Source organism: Gopherus evgoodei, chromosome 8 (genome assembly GCF_007399415.2).
Source record: "Gopherus evgoodei ecotype Sinaloan lineage chromosome 8, rGopEvg1_v1.p, whole genome shotgun sequence".
Taxonomy (NCBI): Eukaryota; Metazoa; Chordata; order Testudines; family Testudinidae; genus Gopherus; species Gopherus evgoodei.
In genome coordinates this window covers 102,880,665-102,898,341 of record NC_044329.1, presented here as the reverse complement: position 1 = coordinate 102,898,341, position 17,677 = coordinate 102,880,665, and the positions used below count along the sequence as shown (strand labels likewise).

The following is a 17,677-nucleotide window of genomic DNA, read 5'->3' as shown; positions in this document are numbered from 1 at the left end:
TCTGCACTGAGCTGTACTGACGCAGGGTTCTTCGGTCCAAGAGCAGACCGAGGGCATGAACTGAGCAATCTTATTACTAATTCCTTGAATTAATAAAGCTAAACCCCAGGAAAGGGATCCTTTAATATTAGTATGTAAAGTTAGCTCTGATTGGCCTGATTCTACTGCTCTCAAATTACCTCGCTCCTCCACTCAAGCCATCCTCTTGATTATTAGATAGCATGACAAGAGTTTAACACTTATTTTTGTTGGTTTGTAATTTATTCAATACACACTCCCTTATATGAATGAAAAAAATACCTCTGCTTTGTTATGTAATCAGCTGCACCAGCACTTCTTATAAAGCAGGAAGTTCTGTGCTCTATTCCTGAGGATGCCAAGATTCATTTCATTCACTGACCATGCAGAATACTGCACAATAATTTATCCTTGTAACAGGGAACTCCTGCAGCTGCATGACAACATAATTAAAGCAGAGAAAACTCCACTCTAGCAATATCCCACCTAAACCAGAGAAAGCCCATCCACATTTAATCTCCCTACAGACACTCACTTGGCCAGGGTCTCCGGTTTGATAAGAATGTTAAAATAGGTCTTTTTTAGCTGCTCTGTTATCATCTCAAAAACCGCTGGAGTAAAACTGAAGTCAGACAAGTGATCAATGATGAGCTGAAACAGCAGCTGGAAAGAAAAATAAAATGTTTTCTAAGCTATTTTTACCAAATAGGAGAATATTATTTGCTGAAGAGGATCAATGTGAATTCTAGACTTTTTTTCTATATTAGAAAGTCAGAACCTTCTCTATTTTTTGGACAAATATAGAATTAGTAGGATGACATCACAAAATACCCGATCAAGTCAGAAGAGAAAGGGAATTCAGTCAGACTGTTTAAATCTCCAGGGTCTGTTTTGATTAAGCATTTTTAACATTTGGGGGAAAAAAAACTCTCTCTCCTTATGAAAGATTCAACAACCAGGCCCCTTCAATGGAGGGCTGCAAAAGCCTCCATTCCAGTTCTCTCATCCTCCCAGGAGTCCTCCCAAATACAGGGAGGACAAGACTCAGTGTTCCTGATATTTCTAAAATAAAGGACAAGCACAAACACATCCTGTTGCATGCACGCACAAATCTATTAACCCTCCTTTGCCAGTCTCCTTTAAGAAAGCAGAACATTCATTTATTTTGACTACTGTATCTCCTCAATGGCAGGGGGATGGGGGGGAGCATTTTTAAAATGATGTATATTAATGGCAGCTGAGAATGCATAAGAAATTGCAGAACCTAGTACAGATCAGAGCCTCAATTCTCTCTACACCCATGGTTTTTCTTCTCCCTCGTGTTGAAGATTTTACTGTTTATATTTCAAAAGATATACTTTGGCCTCATATATACAACTGTAATTAAGTCACAAGGACCCAGTTGCAATTTGAACTGTCCAAGGCTTTCACCTTGTTAAGTCTAACCTACAAGTTTTAACAGTGTTGTAACCAAGTCCTCTGATCCAGTAAAAGTGGTAGTGCAAATAAGCCCTTACTCTCCCTCAGCCTCCATTTGAGGCTGCCATGTTCTAAGTAAGCCAGCAGTGGGGGATGAGGGGGGCACAGAAGGAGGGTGGCATGGCGTAAGAATTTTTTAACCTCTAATAAAATCAGATCCCAACCAAGCACGGTCAGAAGTGGTTTGTAATTGCTTAGTTTTATCTTAATTCTACCTTCTGCTGCAAATGTATCTAGAATACTATTCTCACAGATGAGCCAGTACACAAAAGTATGTCTGTTTTGTTCAACTATTTCTGGCTTACAGATGAGCAAGTGTAAAATAATTTACAGAAAAAAAAAGACAGTTTTTCTGCATTGTCCTATGCCTAACCCCCGCCATACCAATTTTTTCCTCACTTTAAATAAATCCACAAGAGCATGGAAAACTGCTGTCCAAAAGGAGAGATTTTGAAAACTGTATTTTATAGTGGAAGTCTGACAGTAAACCTTATCTACTGCTAAGTAAAGTGCATATTGGAAAGCAATGTTCAAAGGTTTATTTAGAAATATCTGCAGCTGCTTCAATATCTCCACAACTGTGAATAGTGCTGGGCATTTCTCAGTGAAAACATCCCAACAAGAAAATTACTATGTGAGGTCAACTGTATTTCCTGTGTCTCAAATGAACATGTGAGACCAGGAAACCTTCCTTACTAAAAATAGTCATTTTGGGTGGAGAGAGAGGACGAAGGACAGTGTGTTAACAGAGATGGTATCTGTTTTAGATTATTGTATTGCTATCCATCACCATAATATCTGAGTGCCTTCTACGTAAAATACACCAACAATCTCAAAGTCCCTACTGGACTTCACAAGTCTCTAGAGCTTCTCCTTTTCTTAAAAGCTTTGTTTGGGATAGGGCATTTTATGGTGGGGTTTTTTTTTGGTTTTGGGACAAGGAATAAGAGGAGTCAGTTGATTTTGAGAAAGTTTCTTCCTCCGTAATTAGAACAGATGGCCAGACAATTCATCTGATCACCTCTGGAACCCTGTTCCACACCCAGCTTTCTTGAATATCTCCTGCATGACTCCCCACTGCACTCCCACCAGCATCAATCCCTGTCACTATGCCTTTCTGCTGACCTGGAAACTTACACACTCTCTCTGCTCTTGCAGATTTATGAGCATCTCAATAAGAAGACTGATTTTTTTTTTTTTTTACTGTATACAAAACTATTAATGGGTTGAAAGACCACTAATAGACACCAATATTTAAAGACAGAACTGTGAATAGTTTAGAAAATGATACCCAGCAAATGTCTGGCTGACTCATAGTAGAGAAAACATACTGCTAGTACTCACTGGTAATTTATGATTGAATCCTTTCACTCGAATGACCAAACCATGCTCTCCAGCTACCAGTTTGTATTCCAGTTGAGCAACATCAGCTTCGTATGCTGGTTCAGCAAGGTTGTGGGTGAGGATGTTTACGAAAGTATCAAAAAGCACCACACTGCATGGAGACATTTAAGACTTCAATCACGAAACCCAATTTAAAAAAGGATTTGTATTCTGCAAGAAATTTAGTCCTGGGCAATGTAGAAGTCTACAAACATAAGGCTGTGTATTTCTCTCTCTCTGCAAAAAAACCCAGGGCTATCTAGAGGTTATTTTGGCATTAAAGTACTTTTGCATCAGATGAAAAAGGAGAAGTTATTCACTTTACAAGGCACATCAAGATAGTACACAAGCAACTCTGTTCCTCTGCTATATGTGGTTTAAAATCCAACTAGAATAAAGAACGTATATTTCAAGTAACATCAGCTCATAGTAAAGTGCATTTGTTGAATATTGGGGTGTTAATACAGAAAATATGCTAAAGGAATTTGAGAGAACCAGCTATATTTGAAGTGGAAGTTGCGATGATTAGGATTTAATAGGTATTAAAAGATATTACTTAAAGTCCTTTTTAGCCAATTGAAAATTCTAAGTGCCATAAAGAATTAGAACAAACTGCTTCTGGTTAAAAGTTCAGACCAGTACTTTCTCTAGTAAGGCCTGCAAAAAAATAGTTTAACAAAGATACATAAAAAACCCACTCCTCCCTTGCATCTCCTTAGTGGTCTTATGATAAAGTCACTATACTGTTTGTTACAACTGACAGGTCTCAGGGCTAGTAGGGGTGCCAAGAATGGGAGGACAAGGTGCATACCCTGAAGTGTAATCCAATCGCTTTCCTCTTCACCTACACACTTTTCCCCAAGTTGTTGGCTAGAGTATCTACAACAGGCAATCTTCATCACAAAACCTTCCCAGAAACATTCTGTTCTAGCAGATGCAGTGCTACAGTAACTCCTCACTTAAATCATCCTGGTTAACAATGTTTTGTTGTTACATTGCTGATGGATTAGAGAACATGCTCCTTTAAAGTTGTGCAATGCTCCCTTGTAACATTGTTTGGCAGCTGCCTGCTTTGTCCACTGCTCTCAGAAAGAGCAGCCCATTGGAGCTAGCTGGTGGAGGCTTGGAACCAGGGTGCACCGACAGCCCCCTATCAGCTCCCCGCTCCCCTAAGTTTCCTGTGCAGCAGCCGCCCAGCAGGCTATCAATTGCCAGGCAGTTCCGCTGTCCCTCCCCTGACTGCCATGTGCTGCTCCTGCGCTCTGCCTTGGAGCTGCTCCCGGAAACCTCCCGCTTGCTGTGCGAGGGGGTTGAGGGGGAAGAGAAGAGGGGTGCTAATGTCAGGGTGTCCCTCTCCCCCTGCTCCTTTAACCAGTCTCCATAGAGCAGGAGGGTGGGGACACACACACACCACCACCCCCCAGGGCTCAAGACTGAGGGAGCTTACTGGCAGCAGCTGTTGTCTCAACTCGTTGATCTACTTAAAAAGCCAATGTACTTAGAGTGCAGGCAGCGTACTTAAAGGGGCAATGCACGTCTCTCTCACACAGTGTGTGTCTGTCTCTCTCTCTCTCTCTCTCTCTCTCTCACACACACACACACACACACACACACACACACACACACACAGTGTGTGTCTGTCTCTCTGACATGCAGTCTCTCCTCCCACCATTCCCGCTGCCCTGTAGTGCGAGGCTATATTAACAACAGTGTGTTAACCCTTGAGGGCTCAGCCAAGTGCTAGTTCATCATTTAGCAGTAAGGCATTACCTGGGAAATATTCCACCCTCTGACTTCACCACCTCAACCAAGCTTCACAATCATCATTGTATTAAATTGTTTGTTTAAAACTTTTACTGTGTGTATAAAAAAATATATAGTCTTGTCTGGCAAAAAAAAAAAAAAATTCCCTGGAACCTCCCCCCCATTTATATTAACTCTTACTGGGAAATTGGATTTGCTTATCATTGTTTTGCTTAAAGCAGCATTTTTCAGGACCAGAACTACAATGTTAAGTGAGGAGTCACTGTACTATTGTGTCACTTGCATTTTGCCTGCCCTTCACCATGGGAAAACTGTACCAAAGTCTTATACACTTCCCTTCTCCTACACAAACACTTCTCCCTTTCCCCCAAAACTACTGAACTGTAAAGAATGTGAAAGAGGAAACCCAATTGTTATGTTTTAACTTCAAGTTAATGGAGGTGGGGTGGGGGTGGGGTTTGTTTTTAACCCTGTATAGTAATTTTAACTGCTCTGCAAGGTAAGCATGAGAAAGGTAAATTCTTACTTCTCTGCAGACTGCTGTATCAGTGGAGATATCAGATGGAAACGTATATAAGCTGGAAAAAAAAACACCACAAATGAGCAACTACAGAAACACAGCAACATTAATTGCCTTTTCCGTCACCCCATTTGCCATTTCCTGTCAGTTATTTTATTTGAGCCCCGCTTGTAAATATTTGTTCAGGTGAGACAACATTTTTATCTATGCTGAATCACCAAAGTAGTTCCCTTCCATCCCCACTTACCCTTTAAATCTTCACTGCAAAATACTGGGTAGCAATTGAACTTTGGTGTGGGGGGGGGGGACATTTATACTATGGGAGGCACAGTAAAAGGCATATTTTGTTTGATAACCGATAATACATAATCAGATTGTAATCTGACTGAGGTGGAGACCTTATCTTTATGCATTTGGATTATATTTGCAAAAAATTAATGTTATGCCTTTATTTAAAGCAATGTAAAGGTTCTAAAACAATTTCTAAAAATATACAAAAGCTAAAAGAGCATCACCCACTGAAAACTGAAATGCCATCCTGCCTGAAAACAGTAACTCAAAAATGGCAACACTATTTCTGCATTTATGGAGTCTCAATGATTCAAGATCACATGTTCTCAGTTTAAAGGGAAAAACGTAAGGTTCTTGTAACCACCAAGCCCGTAGAGTCAAAGTGGATTCCTTTCCAGAGCAAGATATTCTGTCTGCAAAATTCTGCCCTCAGTTACACTTTCAAAAGAAGTCATCATTTGTCAAACAGTTATTAAATAGTGGTAATGGAAATATTGCAGTATTTCCCAGTACTTAGAATGGGAAATAACTATCAGATTATAGTAGGCTTGGTAAAACTTGATTAAAAAATAGATGAATAATATTGATGGTTTATTTTTAAGCATTTTTTTAAATAAATTTAAATGTTCACTGTTACAGGTAATTAGAAGGGGGTCAGATAAGGGAGAGGAGACAATTATTTAATGACAGTCACTGATTTTCAAAAAGCTAAAGCTTTATAACCATTAAAATATAAATTGTCAGTGTCACATGTCAAAATACATAAGTAAAGATCCCAGCATTTTTCTTACTTTGCCTATCAGTAAATTTCAATCATCATTGATGGAAATATTTTTTCTGTCTGTTTGTACAGTGAAATCAACATTTATTGCTCAAAATCTAATCCTTCCAAGCTTATACATCAGCTATAGTGCCACTGAGTAGTAAATAATAAGTATTTGTTTTCGTGGTTCTCACTGTATTAGAGGTATATTAACAATAATCTACACTTCTACAGCACTAACCATTCAACAATGTCAAAGCTCTTTACAAACACGAATGGGGTCCAATCAATCTTGTGAAGTGGTGTCTCATTTCACCATATGTAAAACGTAAATGATACTAATCTACATTTTATATATGGTGAAATGAGACCTGAAGAGATTAGGTGCTTTGCCAGCACCAGCACTCAGACCTCTTGGTGCCTAGTCTTGAAATATACTTTACCGAGTCTTTAGGGATTCTCAAAGCATGGCTCCAGCTCTGGCCTTTAGAGCTGTTTAGCTCTAAGCAAAAAAGTTATCCTTTAAAAAAAAAAAAAAAAAAAAAGGAGGAGTGTTCATGAATCATCCTACTGGTAGCCCTAAAGAAAGCCCCCAGACAACATGGTCTGGTATTCCAGTTAGTAAAAACTGCTGTGCCAGACAGTTCTCCATAGACAGCATGTGCATGAAATTGTCTTTTCGGTTTTGAAAGATGTTGAATCTTTACCTTTGGGACATAAACACCTAAAAGATTAACACAATATTTTAAAGTAGTGCAGAATAGAGATTAATGAAACAGAAATTATACAATATTTTAATGCACCAGTGATAGCAGACAGGGAGAAAGTTTTTGTTCATGGGCTGGAAATTAAGTGTCTAAAGAGACCACATGCTCCCTGCAAGTCACACTTGAATCAGTTACCTCAACTGTAAACTCTTGGGCTGGAACTGTCTTTTGGGGTGTGCGGATATGTACGTGTAGTGCCTCACACAATGGAACCCAGTCACTTTGATTAGGACCTCTAGGGACTACCACAATTACTAGGCCAAATGCAAGCGACACTTAGAATTTATCATCACTTCAAGCAGGCTTATAAACCACAAACAATAGTCAGGCAAAATCCAATGAAACAACAGTCCAAACAAGGAATGGATGTCCTCAAGATTCCACATTCTAAAACCCAGACAGCACCACCAACTGAAACTAGGAATGGCAGGGAAGAGGAGCAGAAGCAAGATTTTTGAACAACTAGCTGGGGGGGGGGGCGGGGAGGGAGAACTATGTAGTGCAGGATTATAACTCCCTAGCCAAAAATCTGAACACCAAGCTCCAACCCAAAGCCACCTAAACAAGGAGCTAAGCACAAAAAAAAAGAGGGTTTATAAGTGCAATGGCAACTGGAGTGATGCTCAGTGCTGTTTGAAAATGGAGCTACAAGTCCTAACTCTAAATAAATTTCTAGAACTATTTTAGATGCCTACTACTGCATATGAAAAGTTTTGCTTCGCACATTGTGTAATTTATCAGTTAATAGGCATTACCTTTGGGAATTTTGAATTTGTCATCCTTCCTGTACCACAGACAGCCTTGTTGTGTGCTTAGTATTCGGACAGGATATTCCGACTCTGGGCAATCAGGTGCTTTCAGAGCAAAGTCAGTGGCTAATGCAGAAACAGAATATGTGGGTTACTGTGGTTCCACAGCCATTAACACAAGCGTGCAGGTTTCAAAACTGTAAGCTGGCTGCTCTCCTCTCTGATGTCACTATAGTACATTCAGTTGCAGACTTCCCTTTGATGAAGTATGGATGGGTAACGTAAAGAGAAGAGGCCTTTTATAGCCTGTTCAAGAGAAGTTTTTTGGGTTTTTTTGCTTTATTAACAGATCCAGATGCTATTTAAGGGTCTGTGTTTTCCCCCCAGAAGAGCAAGGAATAACCTAATATTGCTCTCACTAATCCAGGTACCATTGTTTATAGCTACATGCAAGCGATTCACAAGTGCACCATGGCTGCTCTGCTTTGTTACCTGGTCCTTGTACTAAGGAGTATTTTAAAGAGGCATTGTCAAGTCAAATTTGGCCATAAATTTTAAATTATAAAAGTCTGTAACAAAAATTCAGAAACAAAATGTTTCCATATTTTCTCTCTATTCCAGTTGAAACAGTTTATTTAAAAAACATTAAAAACATTCATAAAAAAGGAAAATAAAGACCATGTCCTGGGAAAATCCCTATCCTCAAAGGGAACGTCAGGAAAGAGAAAAATGATACAGTCCACTAGATACTAGTGTCTCACTCACCTATATATTTATTTTCTTCAGGTAGGTGCAAGTCCTCATTTAACTGAAAGTCACTGGCCCATAAATCACTCCAGTATTTGTCAATATCTGTGAAAAACATTAAATTAAAAGCAGATAAGCTATCTAGCCGCAGACCCTTCACATAATATTTCTTTCCTTTAGAGGTTTGTCTCCATGCCTGTCTGCACAAAGACTGGGCCTCCTTTCCTGATGCCATTTGGCTCACCTTCCCAGCCTCTCCTTAAGCCTCTGCTCAAACCTCACTTTAAGCAAACTTATAAACAAATCATCATTCTTTAAACACAAGGCTGTGCATTAGCATCACGTTACCAAAAACATATCGCCTTAGCCTTCATTATGTAAGTTTTAATCTCTATTCAGTACTGACTTGGGGGATTGGAAGACTCAGCATGACTCTCCACCTCCCAAAAAAAGACCCTGTAACAAAAGGACCTGCCTATGAGGTGTAGAGAAGGGGACTCAGCCAATGCTACAGACAGAAAAAAAGTTGCTACAGAATAGGACAGAACACTTAAGCCTCTACTGACTCATCATAAGGTCAAGATCACAGTTGAGAAATCATCCTCCCACTCCTATGTACTTGCATGCTGTATTGCCATCCTGATTAATAGGCTCTGTGACCTCAGACACTTAAAAGGGTCAGTTTACCTTCCTCACTGTACTGTGTCCCAAACCATCTCTCCTTCAGGTTACATTTTCCTTCATTGGCAGCAGACAGGAGAAACAGGTTGGCTCTCTGAGGGCAGAGCTGGTTAAGGGCATCAGCGATGACCTACAAAGATAAACCAATATCCAAGTTCAAATGCAACTTTAGCTGTGTCTGTCAATCTGTAAAATTTAAAATTACTCTGAAAATCCAGAAGATAAAAAAGATAACACATCTACTCTTAATCAAGCAATCTGCTTTCTAAATTTTTCTTCATTACAGAAGCAATGCAAGTAATTTAGAAAACCCATTCCAATATGTCTGAAGGTCCCAAACTTGTACACCTCAAATATACATGCTCAGAGCTACAGTGCTACTTACATCAGGTTTGTATTCAAACAAAAGCTGGTCTCCTGTCAAAAAGTCCTCTTTCTGAAACAACTGCATATTTTCACAAAGGCTTTCCACATAATCAACTGGATCAGTCTGTAAATAAGTAAAATGGTGTTTCACTCATCAGACATCTGAAATTTTAACTTTATTTTTTGCTAAGTACAATTTATTGTGTGCTGCACTTGTTGAGTTTTAGTTTTGGTTATTGAGCCTAAATGCAATTCATAAACAAATCCTTATTCAGGATAGTCAAACACCCACTTCTCTCCAGCCCTGCAACATTAGAGGGCTCATCCTTAGCAAGAAACACTAATGAAAAGGTTTCTGCTTTCTCCCTATCTTGTGACTAGCTGCAGAGAAGTTGCATCTGATTTTACTTTTACAAAATCAAGAACAACTGTATAATCCTGGCTACAATTATTGATCTGTCTACACTAGGGAAAAAAGGCATTGCATTATGTCATTGGCTGGATCATGAGGAGGCAAGGCATATACCAGTGGTTCTAAACCTGCGGCCCGTAGGACCTTGCAGCCCAATCAGCACAGAGCTGCAGCCCAAGCGAAATCCTCAGGGCCATACAAGTTATATTGGATGCAGCCCACATAACACACTGTGGGCCACATACATGTCCCGCAATGGTAAACAGGTTGAGAACTACTGGCATATACAAACAGTAGCTGTTCCTGGTTTTTTACAAATGCCAATTGTCCCAGGTGTGATTACCAAGTGGTACAAGGTCTTTAGCATGTGATTTATGCAGTGAAGTCTACAACAAGTTTTTCTCCAGTCCTAAGAGGAAAATCAGAAGCTGTGAGTTTATCTATTTAGCCTAACTGCAATCCACAATTCAGAAACGGATTCATACCACCCTACAGGTAAATCAGACAAGGTTCCATCTGCAAGGATTTTACAATATAAAATCGGAAGATAAAGAGAAACAGACCATAATAGCAAGGAATAAGCATAATAAGCAAGGAAAAGATCAAAGAAGATCAAAACGTGATGAAAGGGATGACAGCCTTTGGAAGAGCACCACATGCAAAAAATTCAAGTTATGTTTTGGTTTTGTTAAAAGGACAATTTCACAAGTCAAAGTCTAACATTTCTCTACCTAAAATATGAATTTCTTATGTTTAACACATTCTTGTTCCGCCTCATCTTACCTATGTTTTCAAAGTATTGCGAGATCAGCAATTTCAAATCCTCTGACAGACAAGCTACGCACAGAAAGCAACTGATGAAGATTAACCAGTACCTGTTCTTGGTAATGAAATTCATTAGCTTCAATCTTCTGGATCTCTTCCCAAATTCTGTAGGAGGAAAAAAGTTTCCCCATTACATTGCAACATTTATTACCAAGACATGAATGAAACACCATTTCTAGGTAAGATATCATAGTGGAAACTGAAGTCAGTTTCTCTCCAATAATTCTTCATACATCTGAGATCTGATGAGATGTGCACTCGAATACACATACAACTCCTTTTATCTGGGAATCTCAAAAGCAGTTTACCATTGTCAGTTGGCCCTTATTATTCCTGCAAATAATCATGCCCTTATTATAGATGGAGAGAGCAAATCACAAAATAGTCAAGATCAGACAGCAAGTTAATGAAAGAACCAAAAACAGAACCCACAACTCATGACTTCTAGTCTCAGGCTCTGACTACTACACCAAATTCAGAAATGCTTGAACTTACTATGTGGCATCCAGGGATGTCTTTAGCAATTCCTTAGGACAGAATTCGCCACTTCTTGCTTTTTTGCTCTCCACTAAGGACATGCTGAATAGAACCAGTTTAACTGCAGTATTATTTTAAACTAATTTAGTTAACCAGTGCAAAATGCTGAATGGACACTTATTTTGCTTTAAAACAGGCTTACTTGGTCTACCTTAAGTCTGTTAGTAACAATTTTAACTTAAGCCAAAATAAACTGCTCTTAAGCAGAAATAACTGTCCATAAGCAGGAGCTAGCATCAGTTTACTTCTATTGGTTTAAAAAACAGTTTAAGTTAAACCGGTGCTATTTTCCTAACCCTAAAATCAGAGCACTTGGATCATTCACATGGAAATATCATAAGGTAAGAGCACATAAGATTGTGCTCTCTGAACACTAGCCTTTTGGCTAAAAGCATACAAGAGCAGTCAGCAAACTCCAGTAGGTGACAGTTACCACTCCACTGCTGTTTGTCACATTGCCTTTTTATGGTGACCTACAAGTCCTGGGGCTTTTTTTAATAAGTTATTTTCCACCACTGATCCATTCCATCTGTTCTAATATATAATTATCAAAAAAGTAAAAAGATAAAAACACACACTACAAAGGATTTAAATCGTTACCTTTTATCTGGCCCCCTTTGCTGCAACATCTTCAGATACTGAAATACAACATGTGCAACCTGAAGACAAAGACAAACTGATCAAGTTTTTGACATCTGAAAATACCAAAATGGTCAGAAATCCAAGTTGCAATAAGGTTTACCTCATAGAAGTGCTTGTAACCTTCATCAGTCAAAGTCACAGAAATGCTGAAGATAGAGTAGGTGGAGTTCTGTTCAAATCCTGTCTCACCATTTCCTCCATATAATGCCAGAGCCCAAAATCTATTGAAGATTTAAACTCAGTATCCATTATTCCAGTTAAAAGCTATCCTGAAGTATGGCTGTAATTACAGCATACTTATTTGAGCTTATTTCTGACTTGCATAACAAAAGGACTGCCTGAAGGACTTTCAAAGAGATACCAAAACAGACTACCACAAGATACCTTTCTACCAATTCACAAAACATAATGCAAAGCTCTGAGAAATAAAATTTTTTTTTAAAAAAAAGAAAGATAGGACATTCTAGAAGGGGAAGTAAGTTTACTTCTAGGAGGAAGTAAATCATCAGAGTATCCTAAACTAAGTAACATGGCTGCCACAAACTTGCAAGGGAATTACCAAGAAAATTTGACTCCTCTTAATCTTAGAAGAATTTTCCCAAATATTTTCACTTTAGAATATTATTTTTCACTTTATTACAGTGGACACTATATTGAACTCCACATACTTTTTCCTAAGAAAGGAAAGAACACTGCCTTTGCCTTCATGTCCCACTAGCCAGGAGATATAGTGAAGCGGCTTCACCCTAAAACAAAAACGTTTACAATGACAAGAGGTAAAACATCTTTTATGCGAAGATCCCAAGTCACTAGACAAACAACTACATTATACACTGCTCAATTCACCCGTGACAAGTGTCGTCTTTAAAGAGCATCTCTATAAAGAGATATCAAGTTGAAAATACAAGTGGAATTTAGGTCGACAGAACATAGTGACTCAACTGAAAATTAATCAGGACGTTGAGATTAACAGCTCCTTTACTTATTATCAATTAAACTTAATCTATATAAAACAGATATCAATCAGTTTAAGAGTGTCCACACAGGGGTTTGCACTAGTTTTAGATTAATTTTAAAAAACACATCTTTACTTAAACCAGCACAACTTGCAACATGAACAAATCCTAAGAGCCTCAGTTATTTAGAGCATTCCCCCTCCCCTACAGTCAAGCATGTGTTATCAATAAGATGTTGTCCATCCTGACCTGTAATGCTGATCCTGTGGGGGAAGTGCCCAGGTGATGCTCAATGAATGAACTTTTCTGACTGGAAAAACTGAACACGAAGAAATGTATTAATTAAATGCAAATACATTACTGCTCCTGTCTCAAAGTCTGATAAATCAGAAGTGGGCAAAATATTGTATTTAATGCAGAAAGTAGTGGGAAAAATACATAACCCTACCTTATTAAAACAAAAATATATTGTCTATTTTAAAACAGAATGGATAAGAATCTGCACAGTGGTATACACAGTTCCAAGTTAGAACACTTAATACAGAAAGAAGAAATCAGTTCACTCACCTCTGTAAAGTTTGTGAAATTCTGGTGTGTCAAAAGGCTGTGTCAGGTGACCAAAGCTTGGCCTGGGTAAGCCACTTAAAAAAAAATAAAATAGAAGTATGTAGCATGATGTTTACTGGTCATGATCCAGGGTCACACAGAGGCACGTACAAGCTGCTTTATGCCCACGGTCCAGAAGTGATGATAACCTCAAGCCCCTAGAGAACCAAAATGTCTAGTCTTTTGATGTGACTCTGGATTAGGGCACAAGAGCTACACACATCCCGAAAAAAAGAGAATATGACATTCACAGTCCCATGACTACTTCCACAAACCCTGCCCCCGAAACTTTGGGCACATCACTCCACTGATGGCACCGAACCTCCCGAAGTTAGCCTGGAACAGGAATTTGGAGCAGGTGCAGGCAAGAATATCACAAAATCCACACACAGACCCCACCACCACGCCATGTTAAGTGAGTGGTAGGTTGTGAGAGCCCTATCCCTCTTGGATTTCTAAGAGATATTCACATAGCACTCTTTTATTTACTTATCTATCTTTAAACAAATATTTTGTCAGCAGGAATTTGCAGTTTGAGGAAGTGTGTGTAAATCACTCAGTGTTCTGTAACACATCAAGAAGCATTCACACCAAAATGGTAGGTATGAGATGGGGGAAACAATCATTTTCAGCCACAAATTGGTAACATTGTTTTATTTATATTTTATTGTTAATTGAGGGGCACACCCTACAAATTCAGCAATTTTAAGGTTAAGAGCACATTTGGATTATATGTCCATTTTAGACAGCATGATATACTGGATTATACTGTATTAGTTTGAAAAGCCACAATCAAAACCTGTTGTAGTTATAAAGATGACAGCTAACAATCACCACAAACCATGATTCAGCTGTAACTTGCTGCCATTTATCTAAACACAAAGCAATGATGTAAGATTTAGAATGTTGCAACCGCAATTATAATTTTCCATTCAACCACAGGAGTCAACAAGGCATCACCACAGGTGTAGCAGATGCCAATCACACTCCAACTTCAGGCAGATACCTCATAGCATCTTAAATCCTTAAAACTTGCTATGCAAACACATTAAGAAATATTTAAGCAAAATAAAAAAAACTTAACTTTTAACCTCCAAAGTCAACCAGTATTCACTCAGAAGGGGATAATTTCCTCAATAATAGAGGTAATGGCATTTTAAAAATCTCAACAGTTTTGAACGGTGCATGCATGGAATTTTGTAAGTCTGCAATGTAATTTCACAGCTTCCATGTAAGAAAGTAATCAGAAAAAAATCTTACTTATTTGGGATCGCTGAGAAGATTTCAGTCACCCACTTTTCCAAAGTATCCAGAGTTTCTAGTAAGGAGAGAGAGAAAAAACAAACAAAAACCAAAAACATCTTACTGAAGGACAAAGGCAGATTCTCAGGATAGTAAGGGCAGGTTACCAATCCTGCTCTATTTGCTCAAGTTAATGTAGGGAGGTAACAGGCCAGTTCTCTCTAAATTGGTAAGTGCTGGACTGCAAACATCAAAACCTGTTGGGTTGACTCTGATTTTCCCAAACCTCATATAAACCTGGCCTTTGATCATGTCTTGATGTTGCTCTGTATCACCTGCACACCACGCTTATTAAGACTGATATTGAAAGACTGGTGGAGCTGGAGAGCCTGTTTATAAGCATTAACAGCTTTGGGATTTGCAAAATGCCTTAATATATTAGATTTGTTCAATCACCTCAAGGACAGAACAGATGCAGCAGTCTGAGAAAAGGCAAATATGATGTAGTTGTGCAACTAAGTAGCATATTGCAGAGTATCACGAGAAGCACTTTATATAATCATTCCTTTATAAGGAAGCAAGAGAAAAAGTTAACAGCTCACAAAAATTATGAAATAGCAGAAGTGTGACTAGCAAGAATTCTGCATTCCAACCAATACAGTACTGCTCCCTATCTCACAGGAAAAGTGATGATTTTTATAGAAAAGGAAAAATACGACATTTCTTTAACAGAGATGGGACTATGGAGATGACTTGCAGGGCTAGTGGCTCCCATGCATTTCTTCCAATCACAAGCAAAATCAATAGAACTACTATCAATGTAATCTGCCGTTTGCAAATACTACCCAAGTCCAATGCATCCAACTTAGCATGTTTTCCATTATTATAGTCGCATCTCTAGAAGCTCTAACCTGATAGGTACTGTACAGAAGTCTGATAACACACAAGCTCTGCCCTGAAAAGCATAGTCTAGATAGGAAAAATAAAGGCCAGAGAAGAAAAGGTATCATTCCTATTTTTGCAGAGGGAGAACTGAGGCACAGAGAATTTGAGACTCAAAAGCAGCACTTAAGCCCATACCTAACTTCAAGAGTTTGCTTAAGTCTATCCCTATTGAATAAAGGTCTCAAGCACATGCTTAATTAAGCATGATAAACTCCCTTTAACCTCAAGCTTAAGTGCTTTGCTGAACTGAGACCTAACACAAAGTCGATTAGGATGTCATTTATATAATCTATCAGCCCACACTATAAAATCATTTCACCACTGAAATGTTGTCACCTTCAGCTGCATTCAGTTTTGCCCAGGACAAACCCCTAATTTCCACTGAAAAAAGGCAAAAAAATCTCTAGTCTCCATTCAGAGAAGACAGATCCTCTGTGTTAAGATCTCACCTGAAAAAACAAAAAAGTAAGCTGCTGGAAATCAATGTAAGGAGATCAAAGACAGGTGAGAGTCAAGCCAGGATTCAAGCTTGTGGTTCCCTGGTTAGGTATTTCACAACTGATGGTTAGATCTCCAAGACAGTCCCATAAACTAATTTAAATGTTTAAAAGCTATATACATAGATGCTTGCCTGACAAGCTTGTAGAACAATACAAGTCACAGACGTGAAGCATTACTTAAGCAGATGGGGATAGTGCTGAGCTGAGATTGAAACAGACCATTACTTCAAAGCAATAAATAACTGACTGTTTTTAAGCAACAACTGCTGTTACCTTTAGATTGGACGACTAAAGTCATATAGTGAGCAGAGTAATAGCGCTGCCAGAAATCCCTCAGCCTGGTGTAGGTATCAATATTATTCATTTTAGGCTCATGTTTGAGTGTCTCTGCATTGCCTGTAAATATATTTTTAAAAATGGTCAGTTATCTGGATACTGATATGCCAGAGTCTCATATAACATAAGATCACAGAACCCAGTCTTGGACTCCTTGAGTACCAAAAACTCCCAGTAAAGCCAACAAGAATTCTGCATGTGCAAGGGATACAGGATCTGGCACAGAGTCTTCTAATGGCATAAAACCATGAAGAAATGCTGAAAACATACACAGAATTTTTTTTTAACTAATGTTAAGGTTCTGTATTAACACACACAAACTGCTAGAAAACAGAGTTAAAGGAACATCAACTTTGAAGTTACACTTCAATCAGTTTTTATTTAGTATTGTTACAAGTAAATATTTCAAGAAAAAGTGTTTTCTGTATGGCCACTTTGTGCACTGTGGACAGCTCTTGGTGTATGCCTTTTTTGTTTCCTGTTTATGCAATGCTCTCTTTCCCCTATTGCAAAACTTTAAAAAAAAAAAAAAAGAAGAAGAAAGGAAAATCTGTTGAAGTTTTACAAATCACTTGTCAGGAGAGATTCAGCTGTAGATGTAGCACATGGAACCACACTCCATTTTTTAACCTGACTAGATTTCAAAGCTGATAGGATTTAACACAAGCGTTACCTTGTAACTTATGCACATCAGCACACTTGGGGCTTGGTGCAGAAAGGCTCTCCCGAGACCATGTGAAGTGAATTCTCTCCCACCCACAAGGCTGTGGAATAGCAGTGAAGCAACTCTTCAGCTGCTACTGCAGCCCTGAGACTGAACCAACTCTTTTGAAATATCTTCCCAGACTCAGTTCCTGTGAGCCCACATGTACTTTTTCTTTTATGTCCAAATACAAATCTTATTTTTCCAAAGATTTTTAAAGGAAAAAGACAAGAGGTTATGCAAACCAGGGCTTCCCTTGAGAGCATCACCAGTAACACTTACACAAAATGACCATGAGTCAGTCTAATTAGCAGCAGCTAAACAGAAGGGCTACCATTGAAAATATATTAAATAGATGTTGCACCTTTTATCCCAAAGTGTTTTACTCTATTCAGAATGAAGAACTATTTTCATGCATTTCAACTGCCACCAGATTTTAGTGCAA

The 17,677-nt window shown here is 38.6% G+C and overlaps 1 protein-coding gene across 1 annotated transcript in view; it reads right to left on the bottom strand.

Moving 5' to 3' along the window:
* NRDC (nardilysin convertase) overlaps positions 1 to 17,677 on the bottom strand; it is a 46,487-nt gene that overhangs the window by 13,906 nt on the left and 14,904 nt on the right. The window contains exons 7-21 of the mRNA XM_030571919.1: positions 16,467 to 16,589; positions 14,767 to 14,824; positions 13,468 to 13,541; positions 13,150 to 13,219; positions 12,613 to 12,690; positions 12,045 to 12,165; positions 11,903 to 11,961; positions 10,816 to 10,870; positions 9,548 to 9,652; positions 9,169 to 9,292; positions 8,500 to 8,586; positions 7,741 to 7,860; positions 5,171 to 5,222; positions 2,842 to 2,992; positions 554 to 681 (exon numbers count right to left, since the gene is read on the bottom strand). Of these exons, the coding sequence (XP_030427779.1) occupies positions 554 to 681; positions 2,842 to 2,992; positions 5,171 to 5,222; positions 7,741 to 7,860; positions 8,500 to 8,586; positions 9,169 to 9,292; positions 9,548 to 9,652; positions 10,816 to 10,870; positions 11,903 to 11,961; positions 12,045 to 12,165; positions 12,613 to 12,690; positions 13,150 to 13,219; positions 13,468 to 13,541; positions 14,767 to 14,824; positions 16,467 to 16,589 (1,405 nt within the window). The remainder of the gene's footprint in view (positions 1 to 553; positions 682 to 2,841; positions 2,993 to 5,170; positions 5,223 to 7,740; positions 7,861 to 8,499; positions 8,587 to 9,168; positions 9,293 to 9,547; positions 9,653 to 10,815; positions 10,871 to 11,902; positions 11,962 to 12,044; positions 12,166 to 12,612; positions 12,691 to 13,149; positions 13,220 to 13,467; positions 13,542 to 14,766; positions 14,825 to 16,466; positions 16,590 to 17,677) is intronic.